Source organism: Porites lutea, chromosome 5 (genome assembly GCF_958299795.1).
Source record: "Porites lutea chromosome 5, jaPorLute2.1, whole genome shotgun sequence".
Classification (NCBI taxonomy): Eukaryota; Metazoa; Cnidaria; class Anthozoa; order Scleractinia; family Poritidae; genus Porites; species Porites lutea.
Window position 1 is genome coordinate 36,940,513 of NC_133205.1, and position 21,547 is coordinate 36,962,059.

Consider the following 21,547-nt stretch of genomic DNA (forward strand, 5'->3'; position numbering starts at 1 on the left):
CATAGGACTAGGCTCTCAAAATCGATAAGCTGAATACAAGACCAATTATTATGTAAAACAGAGAAAAATACCTTAAGGGAAAAAAATTATGGCTAGGGAAAAGACCCGAAGGTGGAAAGTTAGGATGGTAGCTTCTTTTCAGGTAATCGATCATTTACGTTAACTTCCGCTATTCGACGGGCATATCGGAAAGACTGAATGGATGAGAGTATAACACATTCAAGAAGAAACAAATTTGTGATTTTTCACAACTCAATAAAATAACTAAAATTGTGTACTACTCGGTTATACAAGATTTTTGTTTTCAATTTCAGATTTTTACGATGGGGCATTAGCCCCCGTACTCACTAGACACTACTGTACAATCATCGTGTTAAAATCAGTGAAATACTCCAAAACAATTTGGATTCCTACCCTTATACCTTTATTGAAAATTTTTATTGAAAGTTGGGAAGATTGTTGTTTTCTAAAAGTAGTTTGAACAGCCGAACGACATTTTTTTACACGGAGTGGGGAAGGCAAAGCTTCACTTATCTCTTCTAAGGTAGAAAGTGTCAGCAAAACGTGAGAGTCGTCCTTGAGGGTAAAGTGTTTAACCTAATTTTCTCACCGATTGCAAGTGCCATTTCATCCACGCATAACCTCACCTAGTTAACAGAATTAGCAAATGTAGTGGGGAAACGTTGCGAGAGAACTGAGTAAGATGTTAGGGTAAGTTTTGGAAATTTTCCGCACACCTGGAAAGTCCTGGCTACGCTCCTGATAGAGACTTTTGCTGGAGAGAAATTGAAACATGTTCGCTAATATAGTGACGACCAGAAAGGACAAGCCATAGGATAGTTCCAGAAAAGCACCCATTAAAATAGATCACGAAGTTGTCGCGGCGGAGGATGAACTTGAAGGTATCTGATGAAGTGCAATTTTTCAAGGGAGCCCAGACAAGATTATGTACGATGGGCACAGCTTGTTTGATCGGGAAAATTTAGAGAAGCTCAAGGCAAATCGCTAGACAACACATGCTAGAGGTGAACTAAAAATCTTTTGCGCCTTTGAACTCTGTCCCTAAGGGTAAAGGAGAAAGTTTCCCTTTATCAATGCATTAACCGAGTTGATTATGAATGTCTCCTTATGTTGGACGTCTTACTAACAAGCACATTACCACTACTTGCCCTCAGAGGCGTTTTTTAGTTGACGAGCAGAGAAAATTAGGTTTTGACTGTTTGAAATTCTGGAGTGAAGACGCCTTTTGTATGATGACGTCATCGTCCTACAGTAAAAAGCGTTCGTTTTTTACCACTGATATTACGTCAATCGGTACACTTATGTTGTCGAAAGGTCCGTGAGCATGGTAAATGATTTTACCTTAAACTGCAGACACATCTTCAATCACTCCTTATTGTTCGCGATATCGGATAAACACTCTGGTCTCTAACTGAATTTTCTTTGCTGTTTACTTTATTTTGAATTAGGACTGTCTTGTGTTGTCATGCATTGTCTAGCGATTTTATGCTTTTTCAAGGAAACAAAAATCTGGAATTGTCCCTAGGGTGAGGCATTTGCGCACAGTTTTAAAGCCCTTCGGTGGGGTGACTGTGGTTTTTTTTGTCCCGGGCTCATCCCTCATTCTTCTTAACCCCTTCCAAACCAATTTTTCTGTTTATCAAGAATCTCCTCAAAACGGGCTTCGTGATTGAGACAAAATACCTGAGAATTGTACACGGAACCGTTGTTAACGGTGTACAAGGTAGAATGAGTCTATTCATTACTTTGCAAACGCCCAATTTTTAAAACCGGAAGTAATGATGTTTATTTCAAGGGCTCATGTCTCATGAGTTTTGAGTGAATCTTCAAACGCTGTAAATACATGTAGCTGGAACTATCATCGCATCGATCCTCGCTCACTAATAATGATAACTTATATCAACTTCCATTATTTATTGCCTGGCTAAGATTTTCACGGATTCTTCAGTTCAGTTGTTTGAAACCAGGCGGTTTCACGTGAGTTGTAACGCCAGGCAAGGAACGTGACGACCCGCGATATGCGTGAGAAAATATTACTTTTTTTCGATCAAGGTGGAAACTGGCAACTTTGTCGTCGAGTAAGGTAATACATCTCAATTTTCATTACTATGGTTAATTTTAAAAGCTCTGGTTTCGGTAAAGGAACTGGAGGAAAATCAGGAAAATTCGTGTTCGACTGTGATGGTTGAATTTTGTTTACGCGTCATAGCATAAACATAACAAATTTATTTTCCTTTTCCTTATACAATCTGCCTTTTTTTATGCTGTTTTTCGCAGCAGAGTTATCGATTATATTACAGAGGCTAATTTTATTACACAGATCACTCAGATTTAATGACAGAAACTCTATTATCGATTGTAATTTTGGCAACACCTGGCGAGTATTCGGTGTACAGATTATTGACAAAGTCGCTAGAACAGTCTTCCATTCATTACTTTTGTTTCTGCTCCGTTAAATTTGCCCAATTTTTTTATTAATGAACTCGATTTAACTACAAACAGTGAGTATTCAGGCAGATTGGCAAGCTTCAATGCGATGTGGCAAAAGAGATATACGCCTTTAAAATTCTGTTAATTTTGCGGGTGTAAAAAATTCAAAAAGTATACCCACCAAAAGTTTAATCGATCGTTGCGAAAACGTTATCAATTTCGAAGTAGTTTCTAAAAATACAATAAAGAGGGATTGTTCTTTCAATCTGTATTGGCAAAGGAAGATTAGCTTTGAAGACAGGGTTGTAGTCGAAGGCTCAAAAGCAGCTTCTATTAACCAATATGGCGCCGGTCCGAGGCACCCAAAAACCGGCCATGCCGATAATTTCCGAAGAAGGAGGAATTAGAACCTAAAGTTACCTATTCCTTATTAAAGACCTCAAATCAAGTCTACATGCCAATTTTTAGCCAATTCGGTGAGATAGTGTGGCAGCGCCTTTTTAATATAGCTCGAATCTTACAGACAACTGCTCTTAAAGGGTTAGATAAAAAATCTAACTCATTCCTGCAATTCACAAAATTGTAAGTTACTACAAAGTAAGACAGACTGACAGCTCTAAGAGACATACCTTGCTGGTCAAGACTCAGTCTGACGTGATTCCACGCATTGTTAAAACTCATTATCAGGGAAGTGAGTTCATCTTTAGTTGTTTCTGTGGAGAGTATTACGAATTAAAACCAAACAATTAATTTTGGCGCGATTTTACTGGTTATTTTTGGTCACATTGTAACAGAAAGGAGCGCGGGTATCACGTGATACAACCTACGATTTTTCAGTCGAGTGAAACCATAACAAAGTTTTTATTTTTAACTTCCTTAATTCAAATTGAATCAGAAAGACCAAACTCGTTTTGTTCATACAAATACAACAGAGTCAACAAAATATTCTACGCTGTTATGTTTTTCAAGCTGAACAAAGGTACGAGATATTAGGACCGTTTAAACGAGGAAAAAAAAGACGCGTCTTACATAGGACGCGTCCTTAATAATACTCAAACTATCCCGTATAAACGGCACATTTCGTTTGAAATTTAGCTAAGACGCGTCTTATCTAAGAACAGCCCCTAACACCTGTTCTTTGATAAGACGCGTCTTTGCTAAGTCGAGTCTTAATGTGTCCTTTATAGGGGATAGTTTGCGTCTTATTTGGGACGCGTCTAATGATAGACGAGTCTTATTTTTTCTCGCATAAATGGCCCTATTGTTTTCAGCATGGACAATTTAGGTAATCTCATATTCTGACAATTAACTTACTAGAAGGAATCTTCTTTAGGAAATTTCGGATTGTGATATGCTCTGCTTCTGCCCTGTCGATTCTGCGGTGGAATTTTTCCATGAGAAGACGCTGTAGCTTAATGATATCTAGCAAAAAGCGGAGGGCACGGAGATTGTGTTCCTAAAAAAGAGGAGAAAAGAGATGATCATTATTTCTACGTTTTGTATTACATCAATAGGTATCCATAATCTCCGAGTAAAAAGTTACATAGTTTATCGAAAAGGGCTTAAATTGATTTAAAGGGGCCTAGACAGTTAGGGAACGTTTTTATTGGGGCCTATGAACAGGTTCTCTAGTATACAGAAAAACTAGAGAAAGCTACATTGTAGCTCCCCCGGGGGACTGTTCACAAACTATTTTTATTGCTGCAAGGTACCACACTGTTATTTACTCATTACTTTGTCTTTAATAGTAACATTCCTTTGCAGCTGTTGATTTCGATGGCCAAATCGTCTAGTGGCGGTTACCAAACCAATAAAGTTAAAGAGGCTATGCCACGCAATTTGCTATCTTTTTAAAAAGCTAAAACCTGTCTTCGCATCAACTGAATTCCAAAAATAATGATTCAGTTTACATTTAGTTTACATTTAGGCACTGAAACTGTTTCCTGTCGTCTATTACAACAACGGGTGGCAAGGATGGTGAAACCCATTGGAAACGTTGAGCCAACATTTTCAATTTCTAAAGCCCCATGCAAACAGACGCAACATTGTTGGCCAACAACTCCCAACATTGTTAGATGTTACATGTTGCGTCCGTTTGCACATCCTGTTGCACGTTGTTGGATGTTGTTGCGTGTTGTTGCACAAAGTTTGAAACCGGTTAAACTTTTCAGCCATCAACTCCCAACATTTCTTTTGTTCCGTGATCGCCGAAGCGTAACACAACAATGTTAGATCCGTTTCCACAGCTCTTCCAACATTGTTGGGGCCACGCACGCTCATTACGCATGGTTTACAAAGACTTATAGGTTGTATCCTTCCCACGATGCACTGCAGGTCCCAACATTGTTGGGAGTTGTTGCATCCGTTTGCACACCACTGCCAACACGCACGCAAAAACTGCAAACATTGTTGGCACAACAATGTTGGGAGTTGTTGCGTCCGTTTTCACGCAGCCTAATGCTATGCCTGCCTAACTTGCACTCACCTGTCGTAAAAACTCCGCTAATACTTTGTTCCTCTCTGGATCGGTGGAAGCCACCTCGTGTTGAAATGTGTGTGACAGGTGATCAAGAGTCACCTGAGTTCGATATCTCCACAGCGCAGGACATGTAGGAGAGAGACTCACAGACAGATCATCAGGAGGGGTGTCTACCTCATATAGCTGGCGCATCAGGGGGTTGTTGCCTGAAAGAATCGGAATGATATATTTAACGTGATGGGGTTTTCTGCTTTTCAAAACTACACGACGCGGAATCACGTCATGTTTTCTATAAGGACAAAACGGATTTAGATAAAACAGTTAATGAAAATATAAATTAACTGAAAAAACTGAACTAGATATTAAAGTACGCGAAGACCCAGTTAAATTTATCTGACCCACGACATTCCAGTTACCGTTTGGAGGCTCTAGCCACTGAGCTATGAGTGACTCATATAGTGAGCGTGACTTACACTTGAAGTAGTCACAGGACTTTGCATGTAACGAGTACAGTGGACACTAATCAAAGGCAAAGCACTCACTAAATTACCTGTATCTTGAAAGCAAATTAAATAAGAGTTGTGTCAGTTATAGATTTAGTGATCGCATTAGGAGGTTGATTCACTAAATCTATTAAGTGTTTACAACTCTTATTTTAGGTGCTTGCGATATGCAGGTATTTAGCTTTGCTTTGATATGTGACCTGTGTCCTCTTGAGATGCGATATCCTGTGACTACCCCAAGTTTACGTCCTTCTTTGCCCTATCCCTAGGCCTCATTATTACTCCCGGCCAATGAATTTCGCGTCACGTGGTTCAAGCGCGTCACCGAATTGAATTGACCGAGAGAGCCTGGGAAACGCTGTACTGGGACAAGGCAAGGTTCTGGTAACACCGCGGCAAAACGCACTGCGCATGGGCACAAAATTTAACATCCGGTCAGCTTTTTATTTCCGGTCTAGTATATAAACCAATTGCGTAAGCATAACATTGCCGTCGCACCAAGTTTAAAAGCAAAAAGGGAGAAACAGACAAAAAAGGGGGCGAAAAAAATCACTTCATTCGAAAGCCTATATATTTTTCTAGCGTCAAACTTTTGCACCACATGGTTATCTGTTTGCACCAACGGTGAAAATGATGTTTGAAGTTTGCAGCTCGCGAGCGCTCGACAAGACGAATTTGTTTTTACTGGCTTTCTTGTATGCTACTGGTTTGGCATAAGTTAATTTGGCAGAAGGCGACAACTAAGAAAAGAACAACAGTACTTATGAAAGAAACCAAAATAAAGACGTCATTTTTATCATAAACACTAAAACCAGGAAATAAAATTTGAGTCCGTTTAATAATTTTTTTATTATCAGAGAAAACAAGAACTCAAAACAAAAGATGGGCGGGATTTAATAACAACTTCTACTTTAATGACTGCAGTCACGAACACCCGGAGTTTTCTGTGCCGGGAAACTAAACATACCTATAAATGACTTTCATTCAAGAAAATGCCTATTTAATTTTTTTACATGGTTGCTCTTTGGTTGAAGACTTCAATAATTTCAGACTGTGCGGCTCGGCTGCATCTCATGCAAACACGAAACTTCCAGCAGCTAAATACATGGCATGAAAAGTTCGACTTCTAAAAGCCATCGAACCAGCTTTCGCTCTCTGATTCTGAGAATGAAAAAAATTAATAGAGTTCTCAACTTGCTGCCAACCTCAACAGTATAATCAAGCTTATGTTTCATAGCAATCAACTCAGAAGAGTTTCGTTTCAAAACACGGTAAAACTCACCGGTAAATAAAACTACAAAGCGATTGTGTCGTTTTGCAAATAAAGCTCGAATCGGCTTTAAGACATGAAGACTGAGAAACTGAAGAATTGAAAATTAGAACTACAATACACAAGCTTGCAATGATAACTTTTTATGTCTTAGTTTCAGCCAGGTTAAGTGAAAAATAACAGTCAAAAAATTTGTTTTCGTGAGTGGTTTACCTGACGCTCCAGGCAAAATTACACAGTGAGGTATTATCATCTTACCTTTTCTGAATCTAATCGACTAATTGTTTCAGTGATCTGTGCCTGGTTATCCATAAAAGCAATTTCAATAACTACAAAATAGTCAAAAACACGAGCAGCATGAAGCAGAATGAGCTGAACCACAAGCTGCACACAGAATGAAGCCGAGCGCGCGCGGGAGACTTGATCTGACTGGAAAGTGTGACTGAAAAAGAGACCGGAAATGCTCAACCTGGCGCATGCGTAGACGTTTTGCCGCGGTGTTCGATCTGCTCACTATATGAGTCTGCCATAGCTTAGTGGGTAAAGCCTCCAAACGGTGACTGGAAGGTAGTGAGATGGATTCCTGCTAGGAGCTTGGAGTTTTTCCGAACATTTCTTTGTGTACTTTGATATCTACTTCAGCTTCATCGCATTGGGTGGCTAGTTGGTTCACTAATATTATAAACTAAAAGCAAAAATATAGATAAATAAATAATTAATTAATTAATGTACACGAAGGAATAACACGTAAAAACGTACCTAGTCGATTGTCTCCAACCATCATTTGCAAGCAATTTTGGATCTTTCCCTCGAGGTCCTTAAGAAGTGAGAATCAAATAAGAAAATCCAGGAGCATCAAAATGATATCATTATTAATTATAATATTACAATAAAGTTAAGTCCGCATACCGTAAGCACTGGAGCCACCACACTGTTGCTGAACGCTGTTTCCCATTCTCTTCGCGAATCTTGAGACCTCAGATCCGGGGCGACATTCACGACTGGTTGTCCTAAAATAAAAGAAAGGGATCCGAAAATGGGTAAAGATTTCTTCGTGTGAAGCGAATGCCTCTCTTGCATGACACATAGATACCTGACCTGTGGGACGCTGCAAAGTTTATTTTCTAACGAAAAAAAACCTTCTGATAACCCAAGTTGATTAAAGTAAGAAGTGGTTATTTCTCGTCTTTGCCATGCTCTTTTCAAATGTCGCTGGATTTTTTCGTCATCCCCTGGTCTCTTCCAAGAATGATATGGATTTACTGGTGCCTCCTCCACGTTTCAAAGACTGGTGTTTTAAAAAAGCTCGCCAGAACTACTTAGGGAACACGGGATCACAGGGGATTAAGAAATTTAACGGAACTCGTTAGGTAATTTTTAAAAAGTTTAGTCAGTTAAGTATTTCAATGTTTCAGTTGGCAATGCTTTCTGTGCACTTTTAACACAAATATTTTAGGTCCTTGAAAAGCGAGAACAAAATAAGTCTCGACTTAACAGTTATTCAAGTGATGCGTGGAAGCTGCGTAAGCTAATTCCGAATAAACCCGCGTAAGTGCGAACACCTGTACGCAACGCAGTCATTTATCGCATTTACAATTTGGAATTTCTAGTTTAACTTGACACAGGTAACATTAGGTAACCCCAATTTAGGCACAACACAAAACCCTCCGATCCCATAGCAATAATATGGTTGTCATTTTTGGTCTGTGCTCTTCAACTTACGGTTAGAAATAAGTGCAGTCATTTGCACAAGAACCATGTGAACGCAAAGAACTGTATCATCCACACTTCTTCCAAGGCTTTTGGCGAGAAGCTGTAGGTCCATATGGAGGTGATCCCATAAAAAGCGCACCATTGCCGTAGGAGGAACTGTGGGATGGATGAGGGTACCTAAACCCTAAATAGGGATAATGAGAAACAAGTCATCCGTTCATAATCCCGAGGGAGGCGGGGAGGTACTCAACAAATGCTTATATGGGGAGGCTCCGCCCCGAGGTCCAACTTTTTCACGAAAAAGGTACCCCTTTCGCATACCTTCTATTGACAAATACTACCTCTTTCACATACCTTGTTTAGAGCTTTGCATCCCTTTTAACTGCTTTAAATGCACTGTCTTTTAAATAGGAATCAATCACAAAATAGTACGTTTTCGTGACTTTTTTAAGCCATAAAATTCATCTGTTAGCCCTTTTGAGCCCTTTCACATACCCAAATGACAGATTTCCCAACCCTTTTATATACTTCAACTGGTGAAATCCCCTCCCTTTCATATACCCGAAGCCTGAAAAAGATACCCCTTTCGGGCGGGAGCCCCCCAGTATACACCATCATAGGGAGTACCCCCCGGGTTCACACTATCATCAATAAATATTACAGCAGTCAATGTTTTACTCCCTTCTAGATGACTGGTATTCACATTTGGTTTCATTTAATTTTAATCTTGATGGCAATACACAGTTTAAAGGGGCCTTGTTTAACTGGGCAATTCTAGTAATATTGTATAAATCAACGACGCTTCAAAAATATATTAATCCCGATACTACATTATGAAATGCGACAAATGCTTTATTTATTTGTCAGAAGTGATGAGCTAAACGGATTAGTCTAGGAAGGGACTTGAAAGCAACTAAGGAAATAGCCTGCTTGGCCTGTAAAGTTTCAGGGCATTCCATGAGACAGTTTCTAGCTGCTTCTCTAAAGTAGAAGCTTGTGTTTGTTATCACCTGTGGTTGGCGGCAGGCTCCTTCTATCATAGCACAATGCATAAGAACCCTTGTGACACCTACAACTACGGACGAAAGGTTTCGTTCAGGAACCAAGCCTTTGGCCCTTGTACTGGGATGACCAAGAACGTGGCCAGTCATTGTGCGGTCAGCCCTACAGAACAAGAATAATATACTTGTAAAAAGACCTTTCGCGATCAATCTGATGGGTCGATTTGAGTAAACCAATTTCTGATGTGTCTGAGCAACCCACCATATGACAAGATTAATAATGGGCATCGTACTTTATCTCTGAAGGTCAGGATTCTGCCCTCAGAAGCAACCCGGCAACCAGTTAACTTGTTGGATTAGCGCCCATCTACCGAGCGGGATAACCCACGCGGGATGTTGGAGAACACGAGGAAAGCTTGTAAGCTTGTAAGGTTGTAATGCGCATTTAGCAGTCGGGTTCAAGTCCCCCACCCAGTGTTGCAAATTATCCATGAAAAGCAACCCAAAACTTCGCTTAAGGATTTACGCATGTCGTTAGGCTCTTTTTAGTTCCTGTCATTTTCTGTTCATTTACACAGGGTCGACGCGGAAAGGATAACGATAACGATAACGATACATGCCTCTGAGCGGTGGTATTTCCTTGAGAGAGATGGTATCCGGTACCACCGATATTCACTTTACACTCAGGACAAACCTTCACTTCCACAGGGCGGCCACACTGCAAGGTAAGGAAACAAGATCACCATGGAAATAAAACAATAAACATATCTAAGGAGCAAGAGAAATACTCAGTTGACTAGTATGGAATCCGGTCTTACAGCGACCACCAGGACGAAAGGAACCTGGCAGAACATTGTTAGGAGAAAAAGAAACTTTAACACAGATTTATAGAGTTGGTGAGCACGGTACAAGTCTTGTTTTAGCAGAGCTCTCGCGCGCGTAGCGCGCCAGCGGAGCACCATGGGTAAGAAAATGAAGTATTCTACGCATCCGCGAAAATTTGGTAATCGCGTGACCGTACACCGACCGACCACCCGCCCGCCCGAGAGACCGTCCGTCCGCACCATAGGCGTACCGATGTTTACTCTCAACCTTTCTAGCTACTTTGGGAGCCCACTGATTGCACATCAATGTTGTGATCAATTGACAGCTGTCAAAACAAGGTATCCACTGACCAGTATCACCTGACCGTATCGAGGGCTCAGGTGTCGACCCATCCAGTTCGAGTATTTTTTGAAGTTATCCGCTGACAAGTTACTAGTTTTCAAATGAACGCAGGCTCATTTTTTTTTATTCATATGAAATGTGTTGTGTTTATGTCACTATGGCCTACCCTGGGTACCAGAGGTTTTTTCTCGCGTGCGACGGGGAGCTGCGTTTCGTCCGCCAAATGCCGAAGACACGCGAGGGTCACTTTTTAAGACTTGACCGAAACCGGAAACCGCGCATGAAAAGCCTCTGGAACCCAGGGTAACTATGGCCCAGCACTATTAACATTTCAAACTGACCTCGGACGCGAAAATTCAGCCAGTTATTTAAAAATTTAAGCGGGGAAGACAGATGCTTTTCACTTTTCTCACCATAGTCACGCGTTGGTCACCTCTTCACGTCAATTTTTATGCTATGATTGGTCAAAATTTCACAGGTGAGTTCATGCGGAAAATTTATGCCGCATCTTGCGACTTGTTTACTTTGACAGCCGAAGCTGACAGAGTTTTGTGTCAACTTGTGATGTTTTAAACTGTCTTTTTCCACTGGATGTACAAAATAAAATACAGCTGCTATCAAGAGTCTTCTGTTATTCATGGGTGGTTTGTTTATTGAATTCTTGGTTGAGAAATGCGCCGCTTGTCAAAGTCGGAAATCCGATTTCGGATGGCATCGTTTTTGTTTTTCACCTTGCTAGATGCGTATAAGATAATTAAGGCTCAAGCGATCCTGGCCTTACTTGATAGCTTGCAGGAGCTGTATCTCGAAATATGGTAAGCCTGAGTAATTATTGTATTTATATCTGATTTCATGAAGTCGAGCGCAGTTTATGAAGCTAGGTTATGCACGTTTGTTTTAAGATTTGAGACACTGATCTGACCTAGTATGAGGTTTGATATAAGCTTACAGAACTCTAAAAAGCCTTTAGTCGATATTTCACTGCGAATAGAAGGAAAAAACTTTCCGAAGAATATTTAGTTATAATTTTGGCAGCAGAAAGAAAGCTTTGAGCCATTTTCTTGTCGCGAGTTCATCTTTGAAAACAGCAAACACCGGGAGGCCGGCGGCTTAAAACATAAACTTAATCTTTAAGCTTAAAGATTCAGGATTCTTAGAGACACTTAATTACTCATTTGTTTTCGTGAATGAAAATTGTTGTCTCTGTAAATGTTCTACCGAATTATATTTCTTTATTGATTGTCAGTAGTCTCAAAAGCGCAATTTTCATTGCTTTGCCGTTTGTTTTCAGTCGTTCATGAACATCGCTTGCAGGAGTACTCAAAATGCCACGCGTATCAAACGCTTTTTAAGATTACACATCGTTATAAAACCATTAACAAAACATAAACACAATAAATCCTTTATCATGTTGAAGCGTAACTCTTAAAATTTCTTTGCAAATTTGGCGCTTGTCAAAAGTTATAACCGGCTGGCCGTATACAGCTGTAGGTGATTTTGGAAATTTTTTGAACGGTTTCTTTAAAAGTCCACGCGTGCTTTGATGGTCCAGAATATTGAATGAATGCAATTTGTCTTGAAAAATTGTGAACTACTGCATTTTGTACGAGGTCTGTATGATACAAACAGCACCTGATAAAACTCTTTCTCCTCGGATGTGATGTATAAAAAGTATTAAAGTTTGGTTTGCACGCACCCAGATTTGTTGGCAAGATTTTGTAAAGTAAACTTGTCGAACGCAAAAAATTCGGCCTGATTTGTTTTCCAAGAATTTGTTTAATCTACTGTGATCAAGAGCCACTATTGCTCTTAAATGTGACCGAAGACTTCTTTTTGCTGTTGGGTGTACATATAAGGCTATCAACTCGATACAAGATTTGTTTCACTCTAAAATCACTTAGCCTTTCCCTCAAAAGTCACATGAATGAGCCCTTAAGTTAACTGATTTGTGGAATACAAGTTTATTGTTTGATTTAAATAATAAGTTTATTAATGGGAGCTTCGCTTTTAGCCCTGGCTAAATCTATATATTATACTCGTAACTGTATGACAGTGAAAAGCGTCACTTACGTCTCCAATGTAATAGGGATGTCCTTTGGGACACTCTGCAACAAAATAACATGGGGAACCAAGTTCATTTCACCAAACATTGCATTGTCTACAACTGCCGACGTATTTGTATTCAGAAGTCGAACATCCCTGATCTTTGTTTACAAGAATCTCCAGACTAAACCTCTTTATAAATCATTGACGAAAATACAAGAGACTGTCCTTTCCGCTCAGTTATTCTGGTCTCAAACTCAAGGTTTTGAAGCCGTTCAATACACTTGCAGTTCGTATTGTATCAGATCTAATACCAGTCGGCAACGCCTCGAATCTTTGAACTAACAGAAACAGAACACCCCTACTTTTGATTAACATACATTTAAAAGGAGCGACCTTTGGATACCAACAACACCAACATGCGCAATAATAGCTGACAATTCACCAAACCAGATGGCAACGTCACGTTTCAGTAGCGTTTGCGGTTTTGAACGCCAGGTAGAGAGAAAGGTTCCACGTAAGTAATTGAGTCGTATATTTCCATGTTATTACGTTTAAAACAAGTAAATGTTTTGGGGAGCAAGTCTTTCATGTTCATTAGTGTCAAAGAGCAAATATTGACCTTATTGATGGTGTTAACACAGCACTGATGCTGTTCGATGCCGATGCTGATGCCCGTTCAGGTGGTATGTTGCTTTCGGTGGGTTTCTCTGAACAAGAAACAGCTTGTTATCTTATTCATTGTGATCTTACTCATTTTTTGCTAGTCATGCTGTTCACGCTATTTTTTCTTAAAATGCCAGGTATCAACCTGCGGTATCACGTCAGCCGTGTAGTAAAGGCGACAAGCCTGGTACTATGCTAACTACCTGCACAACGTAAATTTACCACCGTGATACTTACGATACCAGGTTCCACTCTCTCGCATTCCCGCCATTGCTTCTTGCAGATTGTCATCAGGCATTGTGGGTAGGTATTCGTTCTAAGATACAAAATGATGGCGATGAAGATTGAGAGAACGCGCAAGTGATGTTTTCGCCGCCTTCACTGTGCTCGGTTCTCCAGTGCCCTAATATCTCAATAGGTCAATTGCACGATGACGTCATTTTTCTACAACTACATGAATCCTTCAGTTTGTTGATTTCTTGTGCAAATTAAGGCTATGATTTTTAAACCTGTGCGGGATTTACAGAAATTTAAGAAAGAAAAAACGAAATGGAGTCAAATGTCGTCATCGTGAAAATGGCCCATTGGACAAAGCAGTGCGTCTGGTCATCGTTTCGAACTCTAGCCAAGCCTGCATTTGTTACGCTTTTTATTTCAACTTCATCTTAAAACTGCGAGGAGCACATCTTTTACATTCATTTTACTTGCGATTCATATTTTGCATTTTGACAATCGGTAGGAACCGTCCTTCAAGAACAAAAAAAAAAAAGGAAAGAAAGGCGAAAACAGAACTGTACCATTAAGGCCGCAGGATTATCCATCAGCAGTCGCAGTGGTTCGCAAATGGTCACATGATTAATGGTCTGAAGCACAGTCGTAGTATGAATTACAAGCTCTGACAAATTCTGCTCTAAGCCTGAGCGACCAGGCCTGACTCGAACACTGGGAATGCCCGGAGAACCTTGTGTATTGTCGAGGAGTTGAGCGGCAAATGGTTGGATCTGTAGGACGCAATACATCAGAAAGTGAGGATAAAGAAGCAAACAACAACTCTCACAACAAAACATCTCTCACAGCCTAACAACAACAAAAAAAAGTTGGGAAGAATGGTAAAAAAACTAGACCAGAAAATTACAGCTAATAGGATAGAAAAGTTTAAAGAAAGCCACTGTATGTAGAAACAGATCTTGCTATATTATCCGGGTCTTTGAAGCGATTAGAAAAGGAAGGGGGTCGTATTCATAAGCTCACCAGAGGTATGGTTGAGACCGAAAGCCTCTTCCAGAGAAATAATATTTGCGCATAAACCTCATGTTAGGAAGTTCTATTTCTCCGACTTTAGATTTTCGTTGAAGGTTACTGACAGCTAGAGCTCATTCCATGACTTACATTTCGAGACAGATATGTACTCTTTTGTATGAATTCTTGAAGACACTGGTGGGCCTGTTTGAACAAAAAAGGAACAAACGTTTACGAGGATACAAATACTCGTTTTATTTGGTGTGACGAAAAAGACGTGTAAGAAGCATGAAGTAAAATGCTTTATTTTCTAAAAGTTATTAGTTTGTATCCAAAAAAGCGCCAGTAGTCAACCTCGGAACTATTCAAAATATTAATTAATGTGACTCAACCTTGTTCGAGTCAGAAAGTTGTTTGCTTCATTCTCAATGCAGCTGCTACCAGTACAAATCTAATTTGTACTGATTTTACAAAACCAAAAGTCAATCAGATGAGTGGGATAAAAACAGTTTTCGGGGCCAAAAAAATGTATCTGGGAGAAAAGAGAAACGTACGAAACATGGAATGATAATGGTATCGTATTTGTCGATATCATGCCCCAGCGATACTTAAATATTTTACATTTCAATTAAATTTTGTAAATATGACTGGGGTAAAACATCGACATATATGATACCATTATCACGTTATATTTGTTTTCCTTTTCTAAAACACGTACCTTAGTGGAGAGACGACGTTCTTTGCCAGTGAAGCCATAGCATGTGGTAACTTCACGGAATAAAGACAACAGCAGCATAACCTCTCTTACCACGTTTGGTACGGCAACGGACTGAAATTATGTCACAAGAAACATAGTGCGAGTCTCAAAAAGTGTGAAACTGTTTTTTCTGCTTTTTCAGTCACAGACAAAAACCCACGCAAAGGGGCGTCCTCACTCGCCACTCATAAACTACGGGGAGATCGGGGAAAAGCTCTCGGCGCAAAGATTTCAAGGAACATTTTTTGGTGGACAAGCGTTAATAGACCTTTTTAACGATACGGCGGCCATATTGAATTTACTAGATTTAAGGAGTATTATGGGATGCCCAGGGGGCACTCGCTCAGTATTTACCCGCGCTTTTTGGGCAAAAAGAGAACTTCAATGTATATTTCTCGGCAAAAGGGCGATTATTATTACATCCAAACACGGCACAACGATCTCTTTTTCCCATTACAATCTTTTTGTAGGAAAACTTAAAGAAAAATTGGCCCGAAAAGCGGCGTAAATACTGATGCGAGTATATCGGATCGTGCTCATGCTCCATGGGCATCCCATAATACTCCTTAAATCCAAGCTATTCAATATGGCCGTCCTATCGGTAAAAAGGTCTATTACGATTGGTCGATGGGTATCCAAAGACGACCATTGACCGCTTATATTGGGTACCAACACGATCCCGAATTTTTTTGCTCTAAAGCTTGTGTGATTTCGTCACCTATAGCGATTAGCAAACTCAATTACTTTGGTTTTTGATTCACAACTTCCAACTGAAGCACACTAAACAGTAAAATACTACAAAACAACTACAACACTACAAAAGGAACAATAACGTTGGTTTAACTGAAATATTTCAGATTTGTTTATACTTTAAGTGCGTCAGTCAGCTCTCTGTTTGTTCCACCAAGCACTGTTTTGGCCATGACTTCTCTGATCTTCTTGTAGTCTTTTCCATAAATCACAAACCTATCAGGAACATTGTCCTCTTCCTGGAAAACAAACAATCAAACCAGCAAACAAATAAACACCAACATAGTAAATGTCTTGTGAAGTAAACTCACACGGACTAGCAAACTTTCGTATTTTCCATATAAGGACCCAAACAATTCAGCTTATGATTGAAAATTGAACTAACAAGTTTTAAGTAGCGATTGTTAGGGTGGATTCATTTGCAACATACACGTATAAGCTGTCGCATTTGCCCGCTGGAATTTTTTATGTTTTGGGGGCCTAAAAATAATAAGAAATTTCAGTGAGCAAATGCGACATCTTATACGCGTATGTTGTAAGTGACTCCACCCTTAATTAGTAGCTACAATGAGGGACAAAAGTGTTGACACAGTTCCTTAAAATGGCCCCTTTTTGCATAGTGGATATACTTATTCCCTTCCCCTGTCTACCCCAACCCCTTGCCCCCAAAATCAATGTTGAATTTTGGACCCTCAAGTCTTTTTTTTACTTCAGACAACATTGATTCGGGGGGTTGGGGGATTTACGGCGTTTAAAAGGAATGAAATAATAAATGAATGAAATGTTTGTTAAAAGCACCCGTTTTAAACAACTGTGTCAACTACTTTTGTCCCTGATTGTCTGAAATATGTATCTGTGTTTTCCGGCTAGATTTTTGACGCTGCTGAATTTTTGTGCGATGACGTTACTCTATGGGCCAAATTGTTTGTTTTTAAATATCAATTTATAGAGTTTCGTCCTGATTTGTAGTATGCGTAGAGTAAAATGTACGAAGCGTATGTCATTACTTAATCTTGTACCCCGGCGCGCGTTCCTGATACCCTGTCGGGTCGAGACGAAATGATTTGTGTTGTGATCAATGCCGTTGCTGCGGATGTAATGTTTTCACAAGTATTATCAATAGTGGAAAAAGGATGGAAACATTAAGGTACAATGAAAATTGTTCTGGTAAATGGTTAACTTAAGCGAATGAAGTACTGCAGAGTAACAGAGGGGACATGCAATATTTTTGACATTGACCTTTGCCATTAGTGAAAAGACGTGAACAATATACAGGTTATGAACCTCATAAATGATGGGCTAGCCGTTTGTGCTGTTCCCTACATATAGATGTGTTTTTTAATTTTTTTGAGACCTTTTCTAACCTAACTGATCCAAACCTTTAGCGTAGGTAGGCGTCGAGGTTAGGAATGTACTTTGGTAATGATTTTACAGGACCGCCTGCCATCTATTCAGTGGCATGATTGTTTATTGATGTTGGACGGACAACTATTTCATTTCCCAGCTCGTAAATCACATAATGCCAAATAAATTGTTTTCAAAATAGACAGACCAGTTTGTATCATCGCCAAAACAGCAATGACTTTGGCCCATAAGTTCACCTGATGACAAGCAAAGCGGGATAACACGTGATCGATGACGGCCGTGCGCTGGAAAATTTTCCTTTTTTATGCGCTAATTCCTCACAAAAGGCAAAAGAAGATTCCGCTATGTAGAAAGTGCTTGGCAATACGTATTCTTGGCGAGAAAAATTCCAGCGATGTGGTGCAAATAAGGAGTGTCAACGGTTAACCACGAGAATACATATCGACATTAAGAGGTCATAACAGACTAATATTACTTTCCGTTTGCCGAAACGTGGTTAACCGTTGTAACACGAAGGAAGCAGTGTTTTCCTCAGTTTGAGCTGTCGTTTTCTTTGAGAGTCAAATACCAGTTCACGTTTTAAAGCTCTCTTTTCATTTTCTCTGCCGACAATACACAAAAACACAGGGTTTCGCTTGAGAAATGCAGTCGAAATACACAGACATATGCGCTTATGTCACGCTATTTGCGTTGCGTTATCATGTCACACAGGGTGTCACGAGGTGAGATTGAAAGTAATTGTTTTCGTGTACACTTGCAATGTTTGCTACGCTGTCCTTAGTTTTTTTATTGAATTGGCCATGAAATTACCTTCACTTTTCCATAGTTTTGATAATGAACGCAGTGACGGCCGCTCCTCACTAACGCTCCATATTTCCGTGGCGGGCCAGTGACTATCCCCACTACATGTCAATCCTTACCCTATCCGTGATCGTTTGGGCCTTAACAATAGGATAAAGTGAAGAACGAGAAATATCCACTTTATTAAAAATATTTTCAGTAAGCACCCCCTTGAAATTCATCAAAAGTTGTACATAGGCGCGAGATTCAGCGTCAGCTTTTAGCTTGTAAACCATATCGACGTTAATTCTGGATATCGCAGCTCTTTTATTACGTCATCGCGTAATTCGAATTGGCCCTATAATTCGGTCGCGAATAAGTCTATGTCACCCCCACCACCAATAACATAATTATGTCATTGATTCCTTTAATTTCAGTTAAAATCAGTGTTATACACGGCTCAACTTGTGTGCAGTAGCACAATTTTACATTCAGACAATGAGGGACAAAAGTGTTGACACAGTTCCTTAAAATGGCCCCTTTTTGCATAGTGGATATACTTATTCCCTTCCCCTGTCTACCCCAACCCCTTGCCCCCAAAATCAATGTTGAATTTTGGACCCTCAAGTCTTTTTTTTACTTCAGACAACATTGATTCGGGGTGTTGGGGGATTTACGGCGTTTAAAAGGAATGAAATAATAAATGAATGAAATGTTTGTTAAAAGCACCCGTTTTAAACAACTGTGTCAACTACTTTTGTCCCTGATTGTAGCTTTAGGAGAACCTTAGCACGAACTATAGATAGAAAATTGTAAATATCTTATCAATTGGCTTTAGTCGGTAGTGTGTAGCTGGCGTCATGGCGGCTAAGTTGGTTGATACAGTTAAAAACTTCTCCCTCCACTGGGAACTCAATCCTTTTTTATCCAATTTCTGCGAAAAATACTGCATTGTTACGTGGTCGCAAAAAGAGAATATGGTAAAATTTTTCTACTTCAGAAGCTTGCTATACAGTTGTTTCAAATTACAAGCAAACTTGAAGGTTATTGACTGTGTTCGGGCGAAAACTAACTCACTAACTCTAAATCTGGGAATTTAAGCCAGAAAGAAACCGATAATTATTTTGAATGAATGATGAGATGATTTATGTTATTGGGTATGTTTTCTACCTGCTTGTTTCTGCTCTCAGGTGGTACAATCCACTCAAGCTCCTTCTTACCACAGAGCACATGAATTGCCTCCACACCAAATCTCCTTGCCAATTGTTTGAGGAGGAAAAGTCGGGGAGCTGGGCTTAAACTGTTGTAACACAGTCTTCTTGCAGTTTTAAAGAGAGTCTCCAATTCCATCTTTATCTGGCGATCATTCCAAGGCTCTGTGTTTTCTACTGTGCTCTTGTACATATATTCGGCAGTCAGTGCCAAGGTGTAACGCGCTTTTGCCACCCCTTCCAGCACATCAACATTAATTTCTCGAGAGGGACGAAGTGCGCTTGAAGTCAACAATGGCGTACAGTCATCACAAAGTTGTTGTGCAAGTTTTATCATCACCAGCAGAATATCCGAGGTTTTAGAATACTGACTGATCAGAGAATCCTAAAAGAACATCGTAATGAAGATGTGAGATGAAAGGTATTGTAAAGCTGTATTCATTCTTAAAAACTCGTTTGAAATTTGTGAAATCCATAGAAAGGAAGAATAGCAACCTCAAACAGAAAATCAACTTTTCCTTTTATACTTGATGAGATCTGTGGCCAGACGAAAAAACAGGGAACGCTTGAGCACCTAGTAAAATTAAAGACTGATGGCGCAGTGGTTAGACCACTCTCCTACCACCAATGTGTGCCATGCTCGATTTAGTCCGGTCTAGACTGAATTCCGTTGGTTCTATTCCATGCTTTCATAAACGTAGGAAGAACACAAAGGTAAGCTTGCTTTTTTGCTTTTGCCAGGCTTCTTTCAATCCATGAACGCGTTTTGCAGCGCATGGCATAGTCTTCATACATTCACCTCGAGTTCTAGTTTCCTCAATGCAATGACTGTTGGCAATTATAAGCAAACTGTGAGTATTATACTTTTTCCAAAAACGTTTTAATTTAAAAACTTCTCTAAGGAAGAGACATATGTTATTCATGTACTTGTCCTCCCCCACCACGACTAACTTTCCAGCTATATGCGGGGCAAGCTATTCAACTGCCTGTGCATGCAAACAATACAACTGTTGGCGTTGTCATGAATTCAAAGTTTACCTCCCGGCAGTGTACAAAAAGCTGACAGACTTGCAGCAGATGGCCAATCTCTGGTTTCAGTCCTCGAGCCTTTGTTAAATAGAGCGACAAATGCTCCTTGACTTCCTTGTCACTAAGCAAAAATCATGAAACCGGTTATATAAATTATACTATTAAAGAGTTTCCTGCTGAATATAAGCCGCTGCTATTTACGAAAACATACTAACCAAAGTAGTTATTACTTTAAGGAACTGTTTACATTTTAAAAGAAGGAAAGGCTAAGGGTGGTGTTTATCCTGAAGGAGAGAGAGTAAAGCTACAGCTGTACGCAGAAGTTGTCTAATTTCTGCAGTGAAATGCAAAGAACGAACAAGACTATGATGTCAGTGGTAAGTATTTATCATAGGATCATGGCTGAATGAAACACAGTCAAGTCCAACTTTTAAATTAAAACAGTGTCCTCTTAAAGCGACTTGGCAAATAAATAAATAAATAAATAAATAAATAAATACCGTAAACAGCCTCTTATTAGCCACCCCCCACCCCTTAGTTATAGGCCCATCTACCTGTAAACAAAAAATACATTCGCATATAAGCCCCTCTCTAGCTTATACTGTTAGAATTCGATTTATTAAGACGTTTTGAAGCTTAATTAAAAAGTACTGCAAAACGTATTTTGATCACAACTGCAAAAGCTTGTTTCGTTTTTCTCTTCCTGTCATGTTATAAGCCCCTCCATTTTATACGCCCTCCTATAAACCCCTTACGGACAAGACCCCCCCGGGGGGGGGGGGGGTATGCGCCGCTGTGAAGGGTATGGTTTTCAAGCAGTTTACTCTAGGATAGGGTATATAAATGAGAGCGCTTGGGTCTAGAATAGGGTATCATTTTTCAGGAAACTGATCAGTTAGTTGAAGATTTTATGCAGACTACGGATTGTGGTATAAGGTTTTGTTTTGGACAGACAGAACTAGTGACCTCAGTAGTTTCTGGAAAACAGCTACCCTCGGATAGGGGGGATTTAGGGAGTTTACTCTAGTATAGGGAAGCAAAATTCAGCTGAACTAGCTCTGGTATAGGTTAAGGGTTCCAGGGTCCCAGCGGCAAACCCTCACCAAGAAATTCCTAAAGTACC

General features: G+C 39.8%; 1 protein-coding gene across 2 annotated transcripts in view; it reads right to left on the reverse strand.

Moving 5' to 3' along the window:
- LOC140937042 (E3 ubiquitin-protein ligase rnf213-alpha-like) overlaps positions 1 to 21,547 on the reverse strand; it is a 108,546-nt gene that overhangs the window by 15,700 nt on the left and 71,299 nt on the right. For both annotated transcript variants that reach the window (XM_073386568.1, XM_073386569.1), the window contains 16 exons: positions 20,434 to 20,545; positions 19,355 to 19,780; positions 16,159 to 16,278; positions 15,251 to 15,361; positions 14,683 to 14,736; positions 14,091 to 14,294; positions 13,531 to 13,609; positions 12,655 to 12,689; positions 10,038 to 10,135; positions 9,427 to 9,580; positions 8,426 to 8,600; positions 7,613 to 7,713; positions 7,463 to 7,520; positions 4,937 to 5,136; positions 3,766 to 3,907; positions 3,081 to 3,164 (listed from right to left, as the gene is read on the reverse strand). In XM_073386568.1, coding sequence (XP_073242669.1) covers positions 3,081 to 3,164; positions 3,766 to 3,907; positions 4,937 to 5,136; positions 7,463 to 7,520; positions 7,613 to 7,713; positions 8,426 to 8,600; positions 9,427 to 9,580; positions 10,038 to 10,135; positions 12,655 to 12,689; positions 13,531 to 13,609; positions 14,091 to 14,294; positions 14,683 to 14,736; positions 15,251 to 15,361; positions 16,159 to 16,278; positions 19,355 to 19,780; positions 20,434 to 20,545 — 2,153 coding nt within the window. The remainder of the gene's footprint in view (positions 1 to 3,080; positions 3,165 to 3,765; positions 3,908 to 4,936; positions 5,137 to 7,462; positions 7,521 to 7,612; positions 7,714 to 8,425; positions 8,601 to 9,426; positions 9,581 to 10,037; positions 10,136 to 12,654; positions 12,690 to 13,530; positions 13,610 to 14,090; positions 14,295 to 14,682; positions 14,737 to 15,250; positions 15,362 to 16,158; positions 16,279 to 19,354; positions 19,781 to 20,433; positions 20,546 to 21,547) is intronic.